Raw genomic sequence first — 19,757 nt, 5'->3', positions numbered from 1 at the left:
TGCAGGCAGCGCACCACCTTTAGTACCGGTTGGAGCCACCAACCGGAACTAAAGGCCAACTTTGGCCAGGCCAAGAGGGGGGAAGAGCAGGCCTTTAGTACCGGTTGGTGGCTCCAACCGGTACTAAAGGCCTCTCCTATATATACAACACTTGTGAAAAATTTCAGTTAGTTCATGTTCCGTCTTCGTCGCCGCGCGCCCCGTCCCCGTCGCCGTCGTCGCGCCCCGGCCGTCCCCGCCCCCGTCGTCGCGCGCGCCCGGCCGTCCCCGTCCCCGTCGTCGCGCGCGGCGCCCCATTGCGTCGTCCCCTTCGTCACCCCCGTCGCGCCGCCGCCCGTACGCCGCCGTCCCCGTCGTCGCTCCCGTCGCGCCGCCGTCCGTACGCCGGCCGCCCGTACGCCGCCCCCCCGCTCGTACGTACACACATACACACACACACACACATTTTTTTACTTATTTTCTGTTTTTTAGATTAATGCATGTCAAATTATTAATTAGATGAATGTCAAATGTTAGATATGAATTAGATAGAAAAGTTAAATATTAATTAGGTATATGAGATTTGAACTAGTTGAATTAATATAACTAGTTTATTTTTAGTAAATTCTTAGTTGAATTAATTAATAGAACTTGTTGAATTAAGAGAACTAGTTGAATTAGTTGAAATAATAGAACTAGTAATGTTTCACCTATATATATAACTTAACTAGTTTATTTTTTCTGTTTTTTTAATTTTTTATATATATTTTTAGTTTATATAAATGTTAGATTAATGTCAAATGTTAGATGAATTAGATAGAAATATATGTTAGATATTAATGTCAAATGTTAGATGAATATTAGAATTAGTTAGATATTAATTAATGTTAGATAATAAGTGTTTAATGTTTCACCTATATGAACATAGGAAATGTCGTCTAACGATGAAAAAGATTTTATTATGTGTGAACACTGTGAAGACTAACGCGGCCTGTGCGACAGAAATTTCTTTGTTGATAATAGGCGCTTTAGCATCAAGCTGGATGAGACATTCGAAGTGGATACAGTAAGTCACAGCAGCAAGTATTTTTTCGTAATAAAGCATGACTTATGCTTCATTTATTTGAACTTATAATTTTAAATTTTCACTATTTTACTAGCGCATCCCCTGCCATGCTCGAATTTTTGTCTTGGATAAGATAGGTTTCAGTGCGATGAATGATATGGAGGTAAAGAGAGTTTACTTGAAGACCGAGCATGGGTATACTTTCAATGTCAAATTATACAATGCAGACACATACACCCATTTTGAATGCAAAACTTGGCAAGCACTATGCAAGGCTTATGCATTTGAGCCTGATATGGTTATCACCTTTGATATTCGTCCGGAAGATGATATTGAAGGTAATAGAGACATCTGGGTCGATGTGCAGACGCCTCCAGTTCTATCATTATGTGAGTTTTTCTCAACCATGTTTATGTCGTTGATATTGTTTATTCAAAAATAGTTGACAACTAATTTCTACTGTCAGCTTATTTCGGTTCAAGCAAACATGTCCGGCGCTTGGTAGACAGGACCTACTACTGTCTCGGGGCTGAACTAAACTGCGAGGAGATAAGTCATTATGTTTCATGGCTTTAGGATCTTCATATTGTCAAGACAAATTTTCTTCCTGCATGTAGAAATGTTAGTACTCAAAATGTGCGACCAACAGTGATCGTATTGAACTACGATCACATCTATAATGGAAAGATGGTAAGATTTTTACTATTTGTCCTTAGTGCATCTTTTGCATACATTATTTTTGAAGCTAAACTTTCATTGCTAAGTATATTAATTATTATATGGTGTTCTTCAACAGGGACTCCCGATGACAGTTGTGCCTCAGTGGATCGAGACAAAAGGTCGCATGTCAATGGTTAGCTTACGACCAAGATATCCTACATTGCACATGAGTGCATTCAGGATTTCTGAAAGCGATGAATGCTTAATAGTGAAAGATTGGAGCAAAATTGTTATCGATCGCAGAGAAGTACTAAGGGGCAGCAAGGAGAAGCGCAACCCACGATTAGGAGACAAATTTATCTGCATGCTCCAGTATGATGAATCAGGAGAGCTATACATGTTGTATGCTATTTTACCTGAGAGGGAGCAGCAGGAGTGATTTAGCCAGTTCATGCTCTTAGTACTTGTCCTCTCACGTTTGTATTCTCGTCATGAACTTAATTAATCTTAAATAGTGATTTGCTTGTGAACGCTTATAATATCATGACCATGTTGAACTCGATGATATCTTTGCTTCTGTTACAAGTGAATGTTTCTTCTTTAAGCTAGTGTTGGTGGTGATTAGATAGCGGTAATGACTATGACGATAAATAGTGGTAATGACGACTACGATGATTTTTAGCTAGTATATATATATATATATATATATATATATATATATATATATATATATATAGAGAGAGAGAGAGAGAGAGAGAAAGTCTATTTAAGACCCAGGGTGAGGAATAATTTATTCCTCACCCTGGTCGATCGACCGAGCCAGACCTTACACCCAACCAAGCCGCCACCGTTCTGCGATTGGAAGAAAGGCCCATCCCTCGCTGTAAATTTACATCAGGGCAAGGTAATTTTACCTTTTATGCGTTGAGCCAAAACACAGCCCACCTCTCCGTCCTTTTCTAATTTGCTGCGAACAGTTTTTGATACAATACTTTTTAGAAAGCCGCGAACCGTTTTGGGACTAATGACAGCGAACGGCGGCGTGGTGCTTAACGTTGCCAGGTTGGCTAGGTCTTGGGCGGTGCCCGTGGTTGGTGATGGCGGTGTAGGCTTAGCGGCGTGGTACTCGGTGGCAGTTGGTGGCCTCGGCGTTGTGGTGAGCTCTCCGGTTCCTCGGTGACGGGCAACGCAGCGGGTTATATCGACTGCGACCGCTTCGTGCTCTGCCCCGGCCACGACGGCGCCGCTCCATCTCGCGAACTACGACAGCATCACGGTAAGCTCTCCACACTTTGGTTTTTTGCCTGGATTTATGCCCCTGTATTTTTCCTCCTGTCCTCACCCAATCCATTGAGGAACTTAAGCATAATCGTGGGCATGTCTTGCCGGTTGTGGCGGCTGCCATGGTGCGAGGGTGTGGCCCTTCACAGATTCGGCGTGTATTGAACAATTGGTGCATCCCTGTGCTAGGTTCCTGAAGTTTTACTGGTTTCAATTTGGGTGCACAAGTTTTGGTATGGCCTTCGGCAGATTTGATAATGTGCGCCTTCTTCCTATATCAACCAAGATTGAACAAAAAATTGCATGGCCGTGGTGATCTGGTCCACGAGATAGATGACTAGATGTTGGGGGCAAATAAAGAAGAGCTTCTCTCCAGATCTGACCTACACAGACCTACTAATCTCCAATCTTCCATAAATAGAGCTACCAATGCGTTTGTGTCTAATGACTCCTCAGGTTCAGTGCCTTTTGTATAATTACTCCTCAATTTAGCATGCCCATATGCTGCATTTTCTATCTGCCGTGGTCCATCAAATGTTAGTTGTTAGATTAAGAAATAAGAGCTACTTAGTGTAATCATTATGGACCTATGTAGGTTTGAGGTCTCTGGGTCTTGAATTAGGCAATAAAACGTGGGCTGTAAGATAATTGGGTTCATAAATTGGTCTTGGGATTTATAATTTTGTTTTTTGAATTGGAACCTCATGATTCCATGACTTAAACTGGCTCAGCAACATCGCTGACCAAGAGTACAGATACATCGTTCGGCAGGTCGTCCAACCACAGCCGGTGGAGCACCTGACCACTACTACCCATTGCAGCAAGGGTGTTGGCTACCTTATTACAATCACGAGGAGTAAAAGAAAACATCACATTGGTGAAGTTCAACCGAATAAACATCACATTGGGATTTATATTAGCTTCAAGAGTAACAGTTGAGCTCAAAGAAGACGAAGCAAACATTATAACTAGTACTGAGATGAGAAGTATCTCAGGTCTGTGGTTGCAGAATCAGGATGGATATTATAATGGATTTTCCCATTTGAATTGGGTTTCAAAGATGAGTTGTTGCGATATGTAAGTTTTATCTTCTTTTATTTCAGTTCATAAAACATATAGGGTAATTAGTATTACTTCTATATTTCAGTCCACTTAAACTCTTACTGATTTATTCCAGTTTCTGTTTTTACAAAAACCATTGTTGTTTGTGTTTGTGTTGTAGCCTGCTGTGGTCTAAGATGAGCTCAAGCCTGAATCCTTTAGTTTAGATCATATTACTTTTCTCAGATTCCGTGGTCCAGTTTTGGTTTGCGTTGCTCCAAACCTAGCACTTGCTGTTGCTTGTTTCAGAAATCCAAGTTATATGTCAGATTTCGGCCGTCGAGGTAAATCCTTCCAGCTGATGGATATTATCATTATGTGCTTAATTACTACATGTGCAGTCGTCTCATAATTATCGCGACCCTAATTTTTATGGAATTTTCCTTCATTCCCCAAAGTGGTCGGACCCTTCCCCAGACCCTGCGCAAGCGGGAGCTACATGCACTGGGGCTGCCCTTTTTTTCCTCCATTCAGCCTTTTTAATTTCCTTCAGAAATACATTCAGCTTGTTTGGGAGGGTACACTTATAAGGATTTGTGTATAAAAGGTTAATGTTCTAAAGACGCTCTTGCTGCAATACAACGTTGGCATGTAATGTGCTTAGCTATATTACTAACCAATGACTAGTTATGCATCTTTTCATGTGAAAAAAAGAGAAAAATATGGCTTACTTTCTGCATGTGTGTGGCCAAGGCATAATTTCTGATCCATCATAGAATGGATATTTTTTCTTCTAATCATGTGAGGCCTTTGTTGCTACCAAAATAGAATACATGTATCAACCATTTACTACTAAAACAATAATCATATTTATCGACTTTCTACTTTGTACTGAAGCTTACCAATTTAACATCTGTTTTGGTACATTCTTGAAACAAACATAATTTTATGTTTCTTGCCCAGCCATTGTTTCTATACGGATCCATATCAACACTTTTTGCTTCAGATTCATATAAACTGTAAGGCATTGCTTTTGGTCTTCTTTAACATGTTTTCTTGTCTTTCAGAGGAATCCACTCAGATATGACTAATTTGTTTCCTTTCACCTTTTACTACTCTACCACTGCCAGATTTATTTATTTTCCATTTTTTACTTATTTATCTACAGATTATCTGCATGATTTTCCATCAATTGCATAACCAGTCTGCTGTTGAGTATTTTGATTTTGTCATTGGGTAGCTGCAAGCGAGTCGTTACTGCTGAAACTCTACCTAGAAGCTATATTGTTTTGGCAGGCAATGGTACCCAGGTAGATGGACTAGCTGCTTGCTCCGTGCCCGTTCTAGTGCACGCTACATCATATATACATGTACATAGTTCAGGGAATGAGAAGTCAATACATGCAGGACCGAATCTGGAGGTAGGCACCAAGACCCAGTAAAGAACAACTCCTGATGGGTTGTAATCCATCGCCTCCTCCAGCGACTCCTGCTGATCAGCGGTAATGAGCAGCCACGGCGGAGGAAGCCCCAACAAATGGAATGGCGCTTCAACCACACTCTATGACGTGCAAGTGTCAGCCGCCTGCAAAATGATGCTCTTGGCACAGAACTGTGAAAATTAGAGCTTTTGGGGGGTTCCTGGGTTAGTAGTGTTGCGCTTTTGATCCGTTCCATCTCTTAGTGTGGTGGATTTAATGATTTTTAGCCATTAAAATATATCAGACGAATTATGATGCATTTGATTGTGTCAAGTACATGGGGACTGCAGAGTAGTATGAGTATCATTAGTGTAATTTGTACAGCAAAAATAGTTCGTATCGTCAAGAAAATGTACTTACATGTTAACTCCCTCTCACTTTTAGTTGTTCGAAAGTACTCCCTCCGTCCCATAATATAAGAGAGTTTTTAAACGCTCTTATATTATGGGACGGAGGGAGTTGGTAGCTCCAGCTTGAATTGCATAACCGAAAGATTTGAGTACAATTATCCACATTTTTTATGGAGAAAACTTTCAGTGTTATTGACATGGCTCATGGTGTAAAATGTAAAAGTATGATTTTGTTTGACTGGGTACACTGGTTGTAAAGGCCTTCCTTAAACCTACTTTGTGTAGTTATTAACATCTCCTGCTGAGTATGTATGATTTATAATAGCTTGTCCTTATGGATGGTAACAAAGCTGCAGTACCGCCAATATGACATTGCACCATTATCTTCTTGAAGCGTTCTAGAAGATGGACATTCAAAAGGATGAAGGCTATGGTGATTCCAGCTATTTCACATTTGTTAGATGCATAATTCCACATGCGACGATTGCTCCTTCTACATGATAATTATTGTAGAATGGAATTTGTTTTTATGTTTATATTTAAGTTGGTATTAGAGCAAAAAATAATAATTAAGTTAGCAGATCATAATATTTTCTACCATCACACACCGACCCTTGGCCTTAACTTACGTGCTAAGGCGCAAGTAAATTTGCATGGCCATTTTTCCTATGTTGGCCGACAACAGTTTTTCCAAGTCTGTATCTCTACGAAATAAAATTTTGAAATGAAGCCTTATCCAAAAAGAGAAGTCAGGAATGTCTCGTAACACTACGACAACATCAATACTGAGACTTTGATACGCTAATAGTCCCTCCACATGCAGCATGTAGCTTACTTGCATGCAAGTCGTAAAATTACCTCACTCCCTTTTGTTTACGGTGGGAAAGCAACCCCTTTCTCCATGCTGTAATTTTACCTCAAGAGCTTTGCTTCTTACAGCTTCAACTTCTGTCCGTGTGATTGGACTGGGGTGAGGAATAAGAATTCCTCACTCAGGGTGACGAATAGCGCGATCATATATATATATATATATATATATATATATATATATATATATATATATATATATATATATATATATATATATACTGTTGTTGGTGATGATATGATGCAACAGTTTATTTCTATATTAATATGTGATGATGATGATGATGAGTTATTATATATATCATTTATGAAAAAAACCGCAAATTAGTTTGAACTAGATGGATCCTAGCTAAGTGATCAAGTATATATATATATATATGCCATATTCATATCCATATCAAGTATAACAACTCATTATAACGTAAAACAATCCTAAATTAAATTGATAACACAAATTTAAAGGAAAAATAAAAAATAAAACCAAAACCCACAAACATTTAGTATCGGTTGGTGTTACCAACCGGTACTAATGATCTACCGCACTCGTGGCCTGGCTCGTGCCACGTGGTTGCCCTTTAGCACCGGTTCGTGCTGAACCGGTACTAAAGGTGGGGGGGGGGGGGCTTTAGTGCCCACACTTTAGTGCCGGTTACCGGACCGGCACTGAAGGGCCTTACGAACCGGTGCTATTGCCCGGTTCTGCACTAGTGTTTTCAGAGTTTTCACTGAATTCAGCAGTAGAAATTTCATAGCCTCAATGGAAAGTTCCTTTTACTGCTTGCTACTCGCAGAGCATCCCTATGGTTCCATTTACATGCCTTATACATGATACTCATTGTTATTGATGCATAAAATACCTTGGTTATTAGAGCACATGTAGTTATGTCATAAGGATGTTGTTAATCAGAAAAATTTGTTGCAATTACTAGTTAGAAACCGTAGGTTGGTCTTTTGACAAACGAGCATGAAAGAAAACCCCATCTTTCACATGGCTGGTGAGACACAAACAATAGCAGGAACTGACACGAACTTAATGAACAACTAACAGAACAACTCTCTTCACGGTACAGGCTGCAGAACAAGTTAGGCCCTGAAAACACCAACACATAGAAACACAACACACATAGCACCGGTAATCAACAGAAGAAAAAAAGTATTAGCACACATATAAAAGCAAACAGAGCAATGCGAAGATGAGACAGATTGGCATCCAGAAACATCATGGTGAATCTGAGGATTTCTTCCACTATGTCATCATCGCACTGGTATAACAGGCGGTGGATTGACCTTTGGCATGTTCTTCTTCAGCGGCTCCACCACTTGATCTTGAAGGATCGACAGCTTCCTCTTGGGCAGTGGCAGCCTTGCTGGCACGCCAAGTTGACGGATCATCCCCATGCTCGCCTCTACCTCCACTGCGACGATGCTGATGATCTCCCTCTGCAGTTTGGCTGCCAAAGTCTCCATGTCCATGTAGTATTGCATAGACATAGGTGAGGTACTCCAGACCTGTGCCCAAACCCTTCGCGTTCAGGCAGACTAGACAACACTTTGGCAATGCTCCAAGCATCATGGAAAATACCTTGCCGGGAACCATCCACTGCAGCAATTATCAACTGTGTAAGCTCTCTTTCCTCCAGCGGTGCCATATTGACGCCCTTCAGTTCATCATTAGCAGTCGTGCAAAGGTTCCTTATGGTGCCTGCCATTAACATGTCGTGATTCACAAACAGTAGCTACAAAGCTTCCAGCATCTCCCTATGGCATGCAGGAACCATCTGCATCTAGCATCACGGAAGCACAAATGAGGAACCAAAACCATCATCTTTCTTCTAGTTTTTTTTTCAAACAAGGCAAAAGATTTGCCATTTTCATTGATTAAGAAGAAGAGAATTGCCCGGTTAATTGGCGGAAAGCCGGGTTAAAACCGATACAACTCAACCCACATGACATGGACACCACCGGCCAACCTGGCCACCGACATGCGATCGCAGAGCTACAAACAACTGCACAGAAACCATGACGGCACATGCCAACAGAAGGCCACACGCGTGAACAACCGACAGCTTCGACTTTGACGATGATCATCACAAGGGAAATATGCAGGACTTGCACCGACTGTGCCCTCCGTAACCGACCACCGAGCGCCTGTCATCGTCATCGCATGGACACACTCCACCGCAGCTCCGACTTCAAAGCAACCAAGCAACCAACGGAAGAGCACCTCGGACACGCCGGGAAGATCCGACTACCGAAGCCCGAGCCGCGACCAAAGCTCCTCACAAAGCCATCATCGTTGCCAAACAGAAATCCACGCCCCCGAAATGGCCGCCTCAGCAAACTACGCGGCAAAGATGCCGCAAACCACGCGGCGAAGATGCCACAATCCACACGGCGAAGATACCGTTATTGTTAGCAACCCTGGTGCTATAACGACTACATAGCCAGAGGCATAGGAGCAATCAGGCCCAGCATCCCGGCCCCGGGTGTAACAAGTGTTGCTGTGTACTTAGCCTAGGTCGTGTGTGTGTGGGGGGGGGGGGGGGGGGGGGGGAGGGGGAGGTGACTATCTGTTTTAGATCACGTCTGTAGTGTTGGCGTTGTGCCAACTATCCCGCATCCTCTTTTCCTCCCCATTCCCCTTTCTGCAATTGTATCCAGACCTGAAGTATTCTATCAATTGATATCGAGTGTTTGCCGGTCAAAATGGTAGTGAATCCCTGGAGATTATGACACAATCAACAATTCGATTCAGTCTTCCAGATAGCTGGAGAGTGAGACAAACAATAACAAAACAGAAGAAAAGTAATCTAGGATGGGAACTTCATTTCACAGTATTAGCACATATTCTTGATGAATAACAATGAATAGAACCTCCTGAATCCGCGAATGGAATGCTCATTCAGTAGCGTCCATGGGACAGACAACAGAAAAATTATAAACCGTGAAAAAAGAGAAATTCACACGGTATAGGTGTTATTATCGAGGGAACAAAACTTAAAAACTCTTTTGCCGGAAATCCTCAATGTAAAATTAGACATTGCAAGCCATTTATTGAATTCACACAATCAAAATTAAGAAATCTACCCGCGCAAACTATGCGGGCCACTTTGCTAGTTCACTTGACATTTCAACATAATAGTCGATACAGGGTTGCAGTAGATTACAGTAGAGGTGGATTACAGTAGAGGTGGCACACGATCAATCTGGTGATGTGGATGCATTACATTACAGGCACCTCCTGACCTCCATGCCATCAATGATGAGGCCGCTCATCTTGTTGTGGGGGTCCTCACGTAGGAGCTCTACAGTCACCGCTTTCTCGTTAGAGAACTCACCCAGTCTAAGCTCCAGCCAGCCATCGCCCCTGGTGACGGGGTAGGTGACACCTTGGGCACCACTGGCCCCAGGTGCTTTAGGGTGGAGGCTAACCTTGTTGGTAGGGGCGGTACTGTCGAAATGGAGCGTGCTTGCTGTCTGCACGGTGTATTTCAGGCCTGGCGTGCTGCCAACCAGCTTGTACACGAGGTAAGCCCTGTAGCTTGTGGCCGCAACAGGTAGGTCTTCGGGTGCAATCAACCGAGAGACCTTCAGATAGTACACACTTAGGAGTTCAGCGCATTCGCCAGAGCTTGTATCAAGAAAAGAAGCAAAAATGGTGCATCAGGTTTAATATATGTCGTTTAAGAAATTCGCGAAAAGTTCATTTCAAAGATGGATTGGTGAACCTGGCGTCGGGGTGTGCAATCCATCTCCAGTACTCGGGATTCTCAACCCATGCAATAGTTAATGATCTCGATGGAATCTTGACGTCGGCACTCTCCAGCGAAATAGGAAGACTCTGCGTTCCTCAGCAAAAAGTTCAAATATAAGTGCCAAGTATGTAAATTGTCAGTAGGGGGTATAGCCTACCGGGGCTACAAAGTCTATACTCGTTTACTATATATGCATTATTCTCCCGATGCTCATCTGCATAATTGTAAATGTTCATGTGTTCACATCATGTGAGTATTAATTAGGGAGTGCATGTGTGCCTGGCTGAGTAGAGTAGGTAATTACTGCATGCATAGTGGTCTACTGGAGTGAGTCCGAAGTTGTCTAGTGGAGTAAGTCCAGGAGTTAGCCCGTACTTGCATGACATTCGTTTGGTGCAGGTAGTAGCTGAATGAGTCAAAATTTAGTTAGTTGAGTAAAATTCACAGAACCACCATATTTGTATCACAGAATGCAAAAAACAACCACTTTATAAAATGTTGCAAAATGCACCACACCAAAAAATTGACAGTGACAAGAAACACTGATGGTAGATGCTAAGTGTTTGGATGGCATCACAAATTGGCCGGGCCCACCCATCAATGTGAGTTGGAAGGAAAAAAAATGCCACATGGGCAAATTGGACTTAGTCTTCTTCTTTCTCCTGCCCTCTTTCCTTAGGCATTTTTATCAAACACGATATATGCATCACTTCTAAATGGGCACAAGAAGAAGCCGCCGGCGCCTCACCCGCCCTCCTCCGTGCCCGAGGACTCGTGGCTACCGCGCCGGCGCTGGGACGCCTAAGAAGAGCCCCGCCCTGGCCGCGCTATACCGCACCGCGTGGGCCAGCGCGGCCACCGAACAGCTGGCTGTGCTCGTCCCAGGTCGCCCGCGGCCAAGGGAGGTAGAGCAGGTCGCAGACGCGCGCAAGGCATGGCCGCGACGCTGGCGCGGGAAGAGGCCGGAGGCCCGAGCTAGGTGTACGCCGCACGTGAGTCAGCCACATCCGCTGGGTCGTCCGCATGCTTGTGCGAGTGCGCCGCGTGGTGGTGATGTCCTCCCCGGCATGGACGTGGACGAGCTCGTAGTGGCTGGGCACGACAGGCTGGATTTTCTGGACGATGACGTGCAATGGAGGTTAGTCCACGACTCGGTACCACTCTAGGTCCTCCTCGAGGAAGACGGTGACGCCGGCAGGGTTGAGTGTGTGCCAAAGCAACGAGCCGTGGCCAGGGTCAAACTCCAGCAGCCGCAGCGGCGCGTGGCGGCGCAGCACGCCAAGGGAGAGCGAGAGCTCAATGCGCGACTGCCTTCGTCGAGCTGACCATGCTCCTCCTAGCTAGTCGGCCTCCTAGTCGCTGTCGTGCTCCCGTCCGGAGCAGGGGGGCGCTACCTGCTGCTCCTGTCATGTGCTCATAGTTCCGCCACCACCTGATGCTACTCCCGGCTGCTCGCAGCACGTGTTGAGCGTCCCCTGCAGCGCCTCAGCTTTGCGGCAGAAGCGGGCTGAGAGAGAAGGGCCTGGGGAAGAGGTTCTACTCGCATGCGGGGAGGCGCTGGTTAGTGCCGCTGCTCCAGCTTATGCGCCACGTTCGCCATGTCGGACGCGCGCATCTTGTACCAGATCCCTGCCAGCAGCTCGCCAACAACCTCCTCCTGACACCATCATCTTGTCCTTGGACGAGCCCATGTCGCAACCGCTGCTCCGGCCGATGGCTTTGGACGAGCCACACATGAGGTGTTGGATGTAATGCCACACATAAAGAGAGGAGGAAGAAGAAGACCAAGCAAATCCGTCCTCGTGCCATTTTTTTTGCCAACTCAGCCCAACAGACGGGCCTGGCCAATTAGTGACATTATCAAAGTCATTATAATTTTTCATCAGTGTTTTTTGCCACTGTTAATTTTTAGACGCGGTGTAAAATGCAACGAATCGTAAAATCTTGGTCTTTCGGTAATGATGACACAAATGTGATGGTTCTACGTATTTTACTCTACTTATTAGCTGCATTCAACATTACCGTTGTGTGGATCATGGAAAGGTTAGTGGATTATTGGGCCGCCTGTTACCTTGTGGGACCCACGAGGCTTCGCTAACCCTAATCTTAACTCCATAAATACCATCTTTTCGAGAGAAAAAATAAAAGAAAAAATTTCATCATGTTTTACGAAACAGAACTGCTGTCACCTTCTGTTCTTCATTGGGAGGGCTCTGGTCTAAGTCGTGGCGTGTGTTATGGCCTTAGTGCCTACCATTCTGTGTATATAGTATATATAGCGCTTTGAGTAATGAGAAAAAAGTCTGAGGGCTGAAGGAAAAAATGTAGTCTTTGTGTCACCGAGTAGGAGAGCCTCACGGCAAAGCTAGCTAGTTTTCTTCTTTCGCGTATGCGTGTGTGTAATTTATGTGTTTCTTATGTTGTGTGAGACAAAAGTGTGAAGCAGTTTGAGAGCTGATAAAGATTGTGAGACATAAGAGAAGTGCTGCGAGATGCAGTGCCAACATTGTGTCCTATATACCCTCATAGTGGGGCTTAACTAATGGGCGATTACAGGCGTCAGTCGACCGATTACTCCTCCGATCGATCACAACCTCAGCCAAATGATCCCTCGCGCATGTACCAATGTAGGTCTACGATCATCACAGTGGACTCGGGACATCCTCCCGTCGACCTCCCGCAACGCATGCCTTAAAAATCTCGCCCGCTTCCCTTCCGCATGCATGTAGAGCTAGACACCGGCGTCGCTCCTTGCAGCACCGGGACGCCTTCCTCGCACAGTCGCACATTGCAGCACGCCTCGCCGTTAGTCGTGCATACTTCTCCCAAGGCTTGCATCACCCCGGTAGCTCCTGTCGTGACATGCGGTAACTGTCGTGTCCTAGATCCCGCCAACCCCGCTCGTCACCGTGCCAGACACCGGTAGCACGTCGCTGGCACTGGTTAGAGCATTGCAGGACAGTCGGGCATTGGTCGCCGCAGTTTCCAGTGCCGGTCATACCATTCACCTTGGCGGATCGCAGCACTTCGTCCAAGCTTTGCAGCATGGTTTTCACTGGTCCCAGCAACCGTCGTCGCCAGTCCTAGCAGTCGCCGTAGCAGGTCGCAGCATGCTATTAGCATGTTGCAGCTTGTAACTTCAATTCATTTGGTCCCAACAACCATTGTCTCCGGGCTAGGCAGTTGTCGTGGCGGGTCTCAACATCCCATTGCATGCTGCATCTTGTGGCATCGATGCAGCTGGTCTCGACAACCATTGTCATTGGTACACGCAGTTGTCGTGGCGGGCCGCAACATCCCAATAGCATGCTACATCATGCAACATAGGTGCGACTTGTCCTAGCAAATGTGGGCGTCGATCGCAGCAAATGAGACCACCACTCCCTGATCGTAGTATCTTGTATCACTAGTTTCAGTAGTCAACAAAGCCGGTTCCAGCAGTTGAACTCGCTGGTCGGAGGACCACGCGGTCGCGGTCCTCCCCTCGCTCATAGCATCCCGGGATGCAGGTCCCAACAGTCCACATCGCAGTTTCCAACAATTGATGTCGTATGTCCCAATAGTAAATGTCGTGGATCGCAGTGCCCCCATAGTCCACAGTAACAGCTGCAACATTGCCGGGTGCGACGCTTCCCTCCATGGCGTCACAACACAACAACCACACTCGAAGAAGGATATGCACCCAGTGACGCTATTGTCGAGGACGAGGAAAGTGAGGCACATGTGCATGGTGGTGGGACATGTGCACAGCTGGGCAGAGGGGCTTTGAAAGCCGAGGACGAGAATGATGGGGAGGCGTCGAGGACTGATCACAGGGGCTTCCGGCATGGACCAATGATGGTCGCAATGACCGTTGTTTGCTGGGAACAAGAGAGATAGAAAGAGGAAATTTTTTTGAAGGCGAAAGAGGAAGATTTTTTTGAAGGCGAAAGAGGAAGATTGGTTCGCTGAGAAGAAAGGAAATGCGGTGTGGCCTGGAAAAAAATGTCTGGACCTGGTGAGGACAAGCTAGGTTGCGGCTCTTCTCACGTGGGTCCCAGGGAGCACGCCGCGCGCTACGTATGTGACTGACACGCACTTGAGATCGGCTTGCCAATTAGGAATGTGAACCTTAACTAATTACATATGTGCTCCACCCAGCCATATACTATATATCATGATAATAGGGCTTAACTAATTAAAATCACATGTTTATATGAACATATAGTGTAATTGAAGCTCATTTTTGCGGGGCGGCGTTGCTAGCTTCAACATTAACACCCATTCAACTAATTTAGTTAACACATCACAATATCATCTATTAAGCCCCAATAGGTGCCTCTAGGCCTCCATCGGATGACCGGTCATGGGAGAAGCGTCTGTTAGGTTGCTCAACCGCACGCGTCTTCCGGATGCCATCTTGGGGAGGTCGATGTTGACCCTCTTCTTTGCTGCCGGTGACTATGGAAGCATAAAAACGGGTTTTTGTCAAATGCATGGCAACTCCCCCCACCCCCTCTCGCACATTTTTGAAGCCTTTGCCACACGGGCATTGTCCTTTGGCGGCAATGGTTGCCCTTGTCCGTTAGGGATGATGTGGACGCCTGGCTTATCTTCTTGGTGGTTAGATTAAGGTAGTCCCTCCCACCCACACCTCCTTACGTTGTAACCTTCCCTTGTAAAAATCTAGGGTTTGTGGGAAGCGACCTTTTGGTGGACGGGGGCATTGGCTCCAATTTTTTTTTGAAATGATTCAACAATCATATTTCCAAGTTTCTAAAAAAATCCGAAATAAACTGTGGAAACTTACACATATTCACGAAAGATCTGTGAATTTTCAATTAAAAATATTATGATTTGCAAGCTGCACAAAAAAACAATATCCTAGCCCAAGGATAAAAAATATTGGCCCATTTTCATTTATGTATTTGTTATTTTTGTCTATGCCATGTATGGAAGTGTACTGTTATGAAACTTTTCTTGAATGTGATATATGTGTGTTTTGTGTTAAAAACGTGTTATATGTGTATTTTTGTGTGTGCATTTTTTTTGCTTTTTTTGCGTCGTGGAAATATGGTTTTTAATGTCCACCAATGCACCCACCACCAAAGGGCATTTCCGGGGTTTTATGCCCCTTCATATAAATGAAGAACGGAAATGATTCAGGTGGGCAACCCCCACCCTCCCGGGTTGACCTTTCACATTATCATCATTAATTTTGCCGTCTACTATATAGTATGCTCTGCTCTTACATATGGGGTTTAGTATATGCATATTGTGTACGGGTGGAATTTGCACAAATAATCCTTGCCAAAGAAGACCAACTTTGTCATTAATTAATCATATGTACCTGGCTTATGGAAGACCATGGATGCATGCTCTCCAACTTATCCAGGTCAGTAATTACATCACGCATTGTGGGCCTGTTACGTTTGTCAAAGTCCGTACACTGTCGAGCCATTTCGGAGCACTTCCTCCTTCGTGGACAGTCCATGTCTAACGATTCATCCCACTGTAAATAAAGTTCAAAGACGCGTGGTAACAGCCCTTGGCCATATTTATTTAAAATATCAAAAAGAAAATACACAACATATGGCGTGGTTTACTTGACCAGTAAGTAAATTGGTAGCTTCCTGAAAATTAATAGTTATATCAAAACCGACACATGTAAATGGTGAATTTTCCCATTATAGGTCTGATGTAAGCATAAACTATGTAGTAACATTCTTATTTCTAACCGGGTCGAGATGCACCCTGTATGTATCTTCCTCTTCACACACTTAGAAAGCCGTATTTTGGAAAATGAAATCCAATGTTTATCATGCTATTATATGTATACTTGCAAGCTTTGGTGCAAAAATACGTTCACATGCAACCCTGGAAAATAGAAATAAAATTTGGAGGATAGCACACTGCTCAATAGATGAATTTTGTTATGCAGGATGCATATAGACATACTTTTTGCATCAAGTCTGCAAGTGTACTTGTCATATGTAGATGAATAGGGGAAGACTAGCGTAAAAACAGAACCTAGTGTGCAAGAATGGAAAAACTCAATGACATCCGTCGGATCATGAATGGATGCCTCACATTCAATGCAGGGGAGTGGGGAAGCTTCATGCTTATTTTATGAAAACCCCCCTGACTAACAGTTATGTATAAACTGGTCCTTCCACCATGTCACTTAAGTTGGATCTGAGACATCCATTCGGCATCCAACGTATGTCGTTGGTTTTTCTATTTTTGTATCCTAAATGTTGCTTTTATACTAGTCTCTCCCAGATGTGAATATCCATGATAGTTTTTAAGAAATCACAGCTTCTGAATATAATTAAGTTGCAAATTAGCCGAGTTGAGTGTGGTAAAACCTGATTTATATGTATGTATGTACTACAACACAAATACATAGATCTTACAAAAAATGTATGAAATAGAGTAGTCTATGCACACCATTTCTTTGGAGTAAATTGATAGATACAATATAGGATTAAGTTTATCAAGGAAAACTTTTTGCAGGAATGTGAGCATTAAAACTTGTATACCTTTTACCACTAATTAAATTGAAACCCTATATAAGTTAGATGCTAATATTATCATTATTAGTACACTGATTTCACAACATATTCATCAAAAGTAGTGGTAAAACCTATAAAATGAAGACTGTGCAGAGTAAAAAAATACATTTTAATGCAATGATAGTACAAGTGAATATTTTCTTCCCATAATTCAACAAGTTGACTAGCCGGTTAATTAAGTTACTCCTTACATTCTCAAGGCTTATCATACTCTTCCCAGTCAATAGTTCTATGATAATAATGCCCAAAGCATATACATCTGTCTTGAATGATAGATGTCCTTTATTTATGATTTCTGGTGCAATATATCTCCTGTATGCATTGGTGTAATAGTTAATCTGAAGTATCCTTGCACATAGCCAATTTAACAAATATCAGATGTCGACATGATAGCTTAATTAACTTACGGTGTTCCAATTATGTGCTTAGTAACCATGGTGGACGTTCCTTGATCTAAGAATCTTGACAGACCGAAATCTGTAATTTTTGGTTCCATCTGATCATCCAACATAACATTTTCTGGTTTCAGGTCAAGATGGTTAATTTTCCTGTCATGAAGATAATTCAAACCGTGACAAATTCCCCTAATAATTTTGTAGCATGCGGGCCAGTCGACTCCTTGAGGATTCTCTGCAATAGCAAGCAAAATATCTATCAGTCTTTGTAATTTATTCCCCTTTCATGTCCCTGTGTGTTTGGCGTGACAATTTAATTAGTATATGTAATGGGATTAGTGGTCGTTTATTGTTGATCACACAACAAGTAGGCAAAGGGCGATTGACTCTCATATTCACCATCTCTATGCCAACCCTACCTACCCCCACCGTTGTACAAATAAAGTAGTGTTATAGTACTATACTTTGGCCTGCTCCCTATAAACACATAAAACATGTTACATGGAAATGTCCCGAACGACTGCAGACCATATACATTAAATATTCAGGAAAGTTATAGTGTGATTATAAAGGAAAATTTCCTCAGTGCATGAGGGTCGTCCCAGCCAGAAATCTATTTTTTCTGCCATAGAAAGAGTTTTAAGGTACTGTTGAGGTAATAGACCCAATGTTGGATTTGAACCTATGATAAATTCAAAATTGGCTATAACTTTGATAAATAAAGTTGTAAGATCAATGTACCTTTTGCAAGATATTGCCGAATATTTCCATTAGGAACATATTCAAAACACATCATCCTGATCGGTTTCCCTGCCATCACCAATGTTCCACCATACGGCGTTATTTCTTCGTCAGTTTCCGCACAATAGCCTAGAAATCTAACTATATTCTTGTGTTTTGCACTTTTTAAACACTTGATCTCATCCATGAACTCCTTATCAGAGATAGTATGCACATTGGAGATCTTCTTCACAGCGACCGGCAAATTTTCCCGACCTCCCTATTTACACATGTCATAATTAACACTTTTTTGCAGCATAAGGAGAAAACGTGGAAAAATATCCAAGGCAGCCGAGATTAAAACATACCCGATACACATTTCCAAACGAACCATGACCAATCTCATTAGAAAAATTTCTTGTAATGGTTTTCAATAGTCCATAAGATATCTTGAATGGTTCAGCACTTGCATCACCAAGTATGCCTTCCAGGACTTCCAGTTCACGTACTTGATCATGATCCATTACTGCAATGCAAAAATATTGTATCAAGTAAGACCAAATACATTGTCTATTGTTTGAACACATGGTAGCAACGATCAAACTACCTAAAGCATTGCATATCCCTACAAATCTGTTACATTAATTGTATTATTATATATGTAACAAACATTTCACACACTCGCTTAATATATATTTAGGAGCACCGTTATGGAAGAGGTCAAGCAACAATTATACAACAAAAATGTGTTATATATTATATAATGTGTATGGCTTAGTTGACCTATAGTTCGGAAACATTGACAAGTTTTGTAATACTAATATCACACATGTGCTCTCGTAGGAATTAGGATGTTTTATGAAATGTTTGTTGGTATAGTAACTACCACATGGTACTATTTTAAACATGGGGATAACTACCCCTCGCTGGTAGTATGTATTTTTCCTATATATAGACACACCCACGCACATACAAACATATATAAAATGGCATTGTATATGCACATACATATGTAATAATGGAATCTTATATACCTAAATAGTTGATTAACACCACCTCTATTTCTCTCGACATGCACACATGCCATCATACCACACATGCATGCCACCTCATCACCCTATTAACTATTTATCTCACCATCCATGTGCTATTTATTTTCACTCTCAACATTTACACATTTCAATTCACCACACATGTTATCTCATCAATCTCACTATTTCTTTCTTTTCAACATGCATGAAAAATGCTACTTATATTCTACAATAATTATAGTTGTATAATAAATCATATGTGTTTTCAATATTAATTTTCACATATAAATTTCAAACAACCAAATCATATTAAAATATATTGCAACACAAGTTCCCTAGAAACGCGTTGGGTGTCATCTAGTTATATATGTAGGTCAACTACACACACACACATGTATATGGAAAATACATCCTACAACGAGATGTAGTTACACCCACATTTCATTTTGACTATCTTCATATACTATTTGTAAGATACTTCAATAAGAACTACGTGAACAAATTGCAAATAAGTCCATAATTTTTTAGTTTTTAATATGTTTGTATTTGTACATAAAAGGGAGTATGCTAAAATTTG

General features: G+C 42.8%; 1 protein-coding gene across 2 annotated transcripts in view; it reads right to left on the bottom strand.

Moving 5' to 3' along the window:
• Window positions 1–9,751: 9,751 nt before the first annotated feature.
• Window positions 9,752–19,757, bottom strand: part of LOC125515649 (putative serine/threonine-protein kinase PBL18) — a 30,263-nt gene continuing 20,257 nt past the window's right edge. Inside the window, exons 2-8 of one of the 2 annotated variants that reach the window (XM_048681163.2) lie at window positions 18,518–18,675; window positions 18,171–18,429; window positions 17,442–17,664; window positions 17,226–17,346; window positions 15,810–15,971; window positions 10,454–10,566; window positions 9,752–10,356 (exon numbers count right to left, since the gene is read on the bottom strand). In XM_048681163.2, the coding sequence (XP_048537120.2) occupies window positions 9,954–10,356; window positions 10,454–10,566; window positions 15,810–15,971; window positions 17,226–17,346; window positions 17,442–17,664; window positions 18,171–18,429; window positions 18,518–18,675 (1,439 nt within the window). In that variant the 3' untranslated portion in view covers window positions 9,752–9,953. The remainder of the gene's footprint in view (window positions 10,357–10,453; window positions 10,567–15,809; window positions 15,972–17,225; window positions 17,347–17,441; window positions 17,665–18,170; window positions 18,430–18,517; window positions 18,676–19,757) is intronic. The other variant, XM_087529296.1, reaches the window with a different exon arrangement.

The sequence above is a fragment of the Triticum urartu genome, chromosome 6A, assembly GCF_056163025.1.
Source record: "Triticum urartu cultivar PI428250 chromosome 6A, HENAU_Tu73, whole genome shotgun sequence".
NCBI lineage: Eukaryota > Viridiplantae > Streptophyta > Magnoliopsida > Poales > Poaceae > Triticum > Triticum urartu.
The sequence above is the reverse complement of the archived record's forward strand: the minus strand, read 5'-3'. Positions and strand labels throughout refer to the sequence as shown.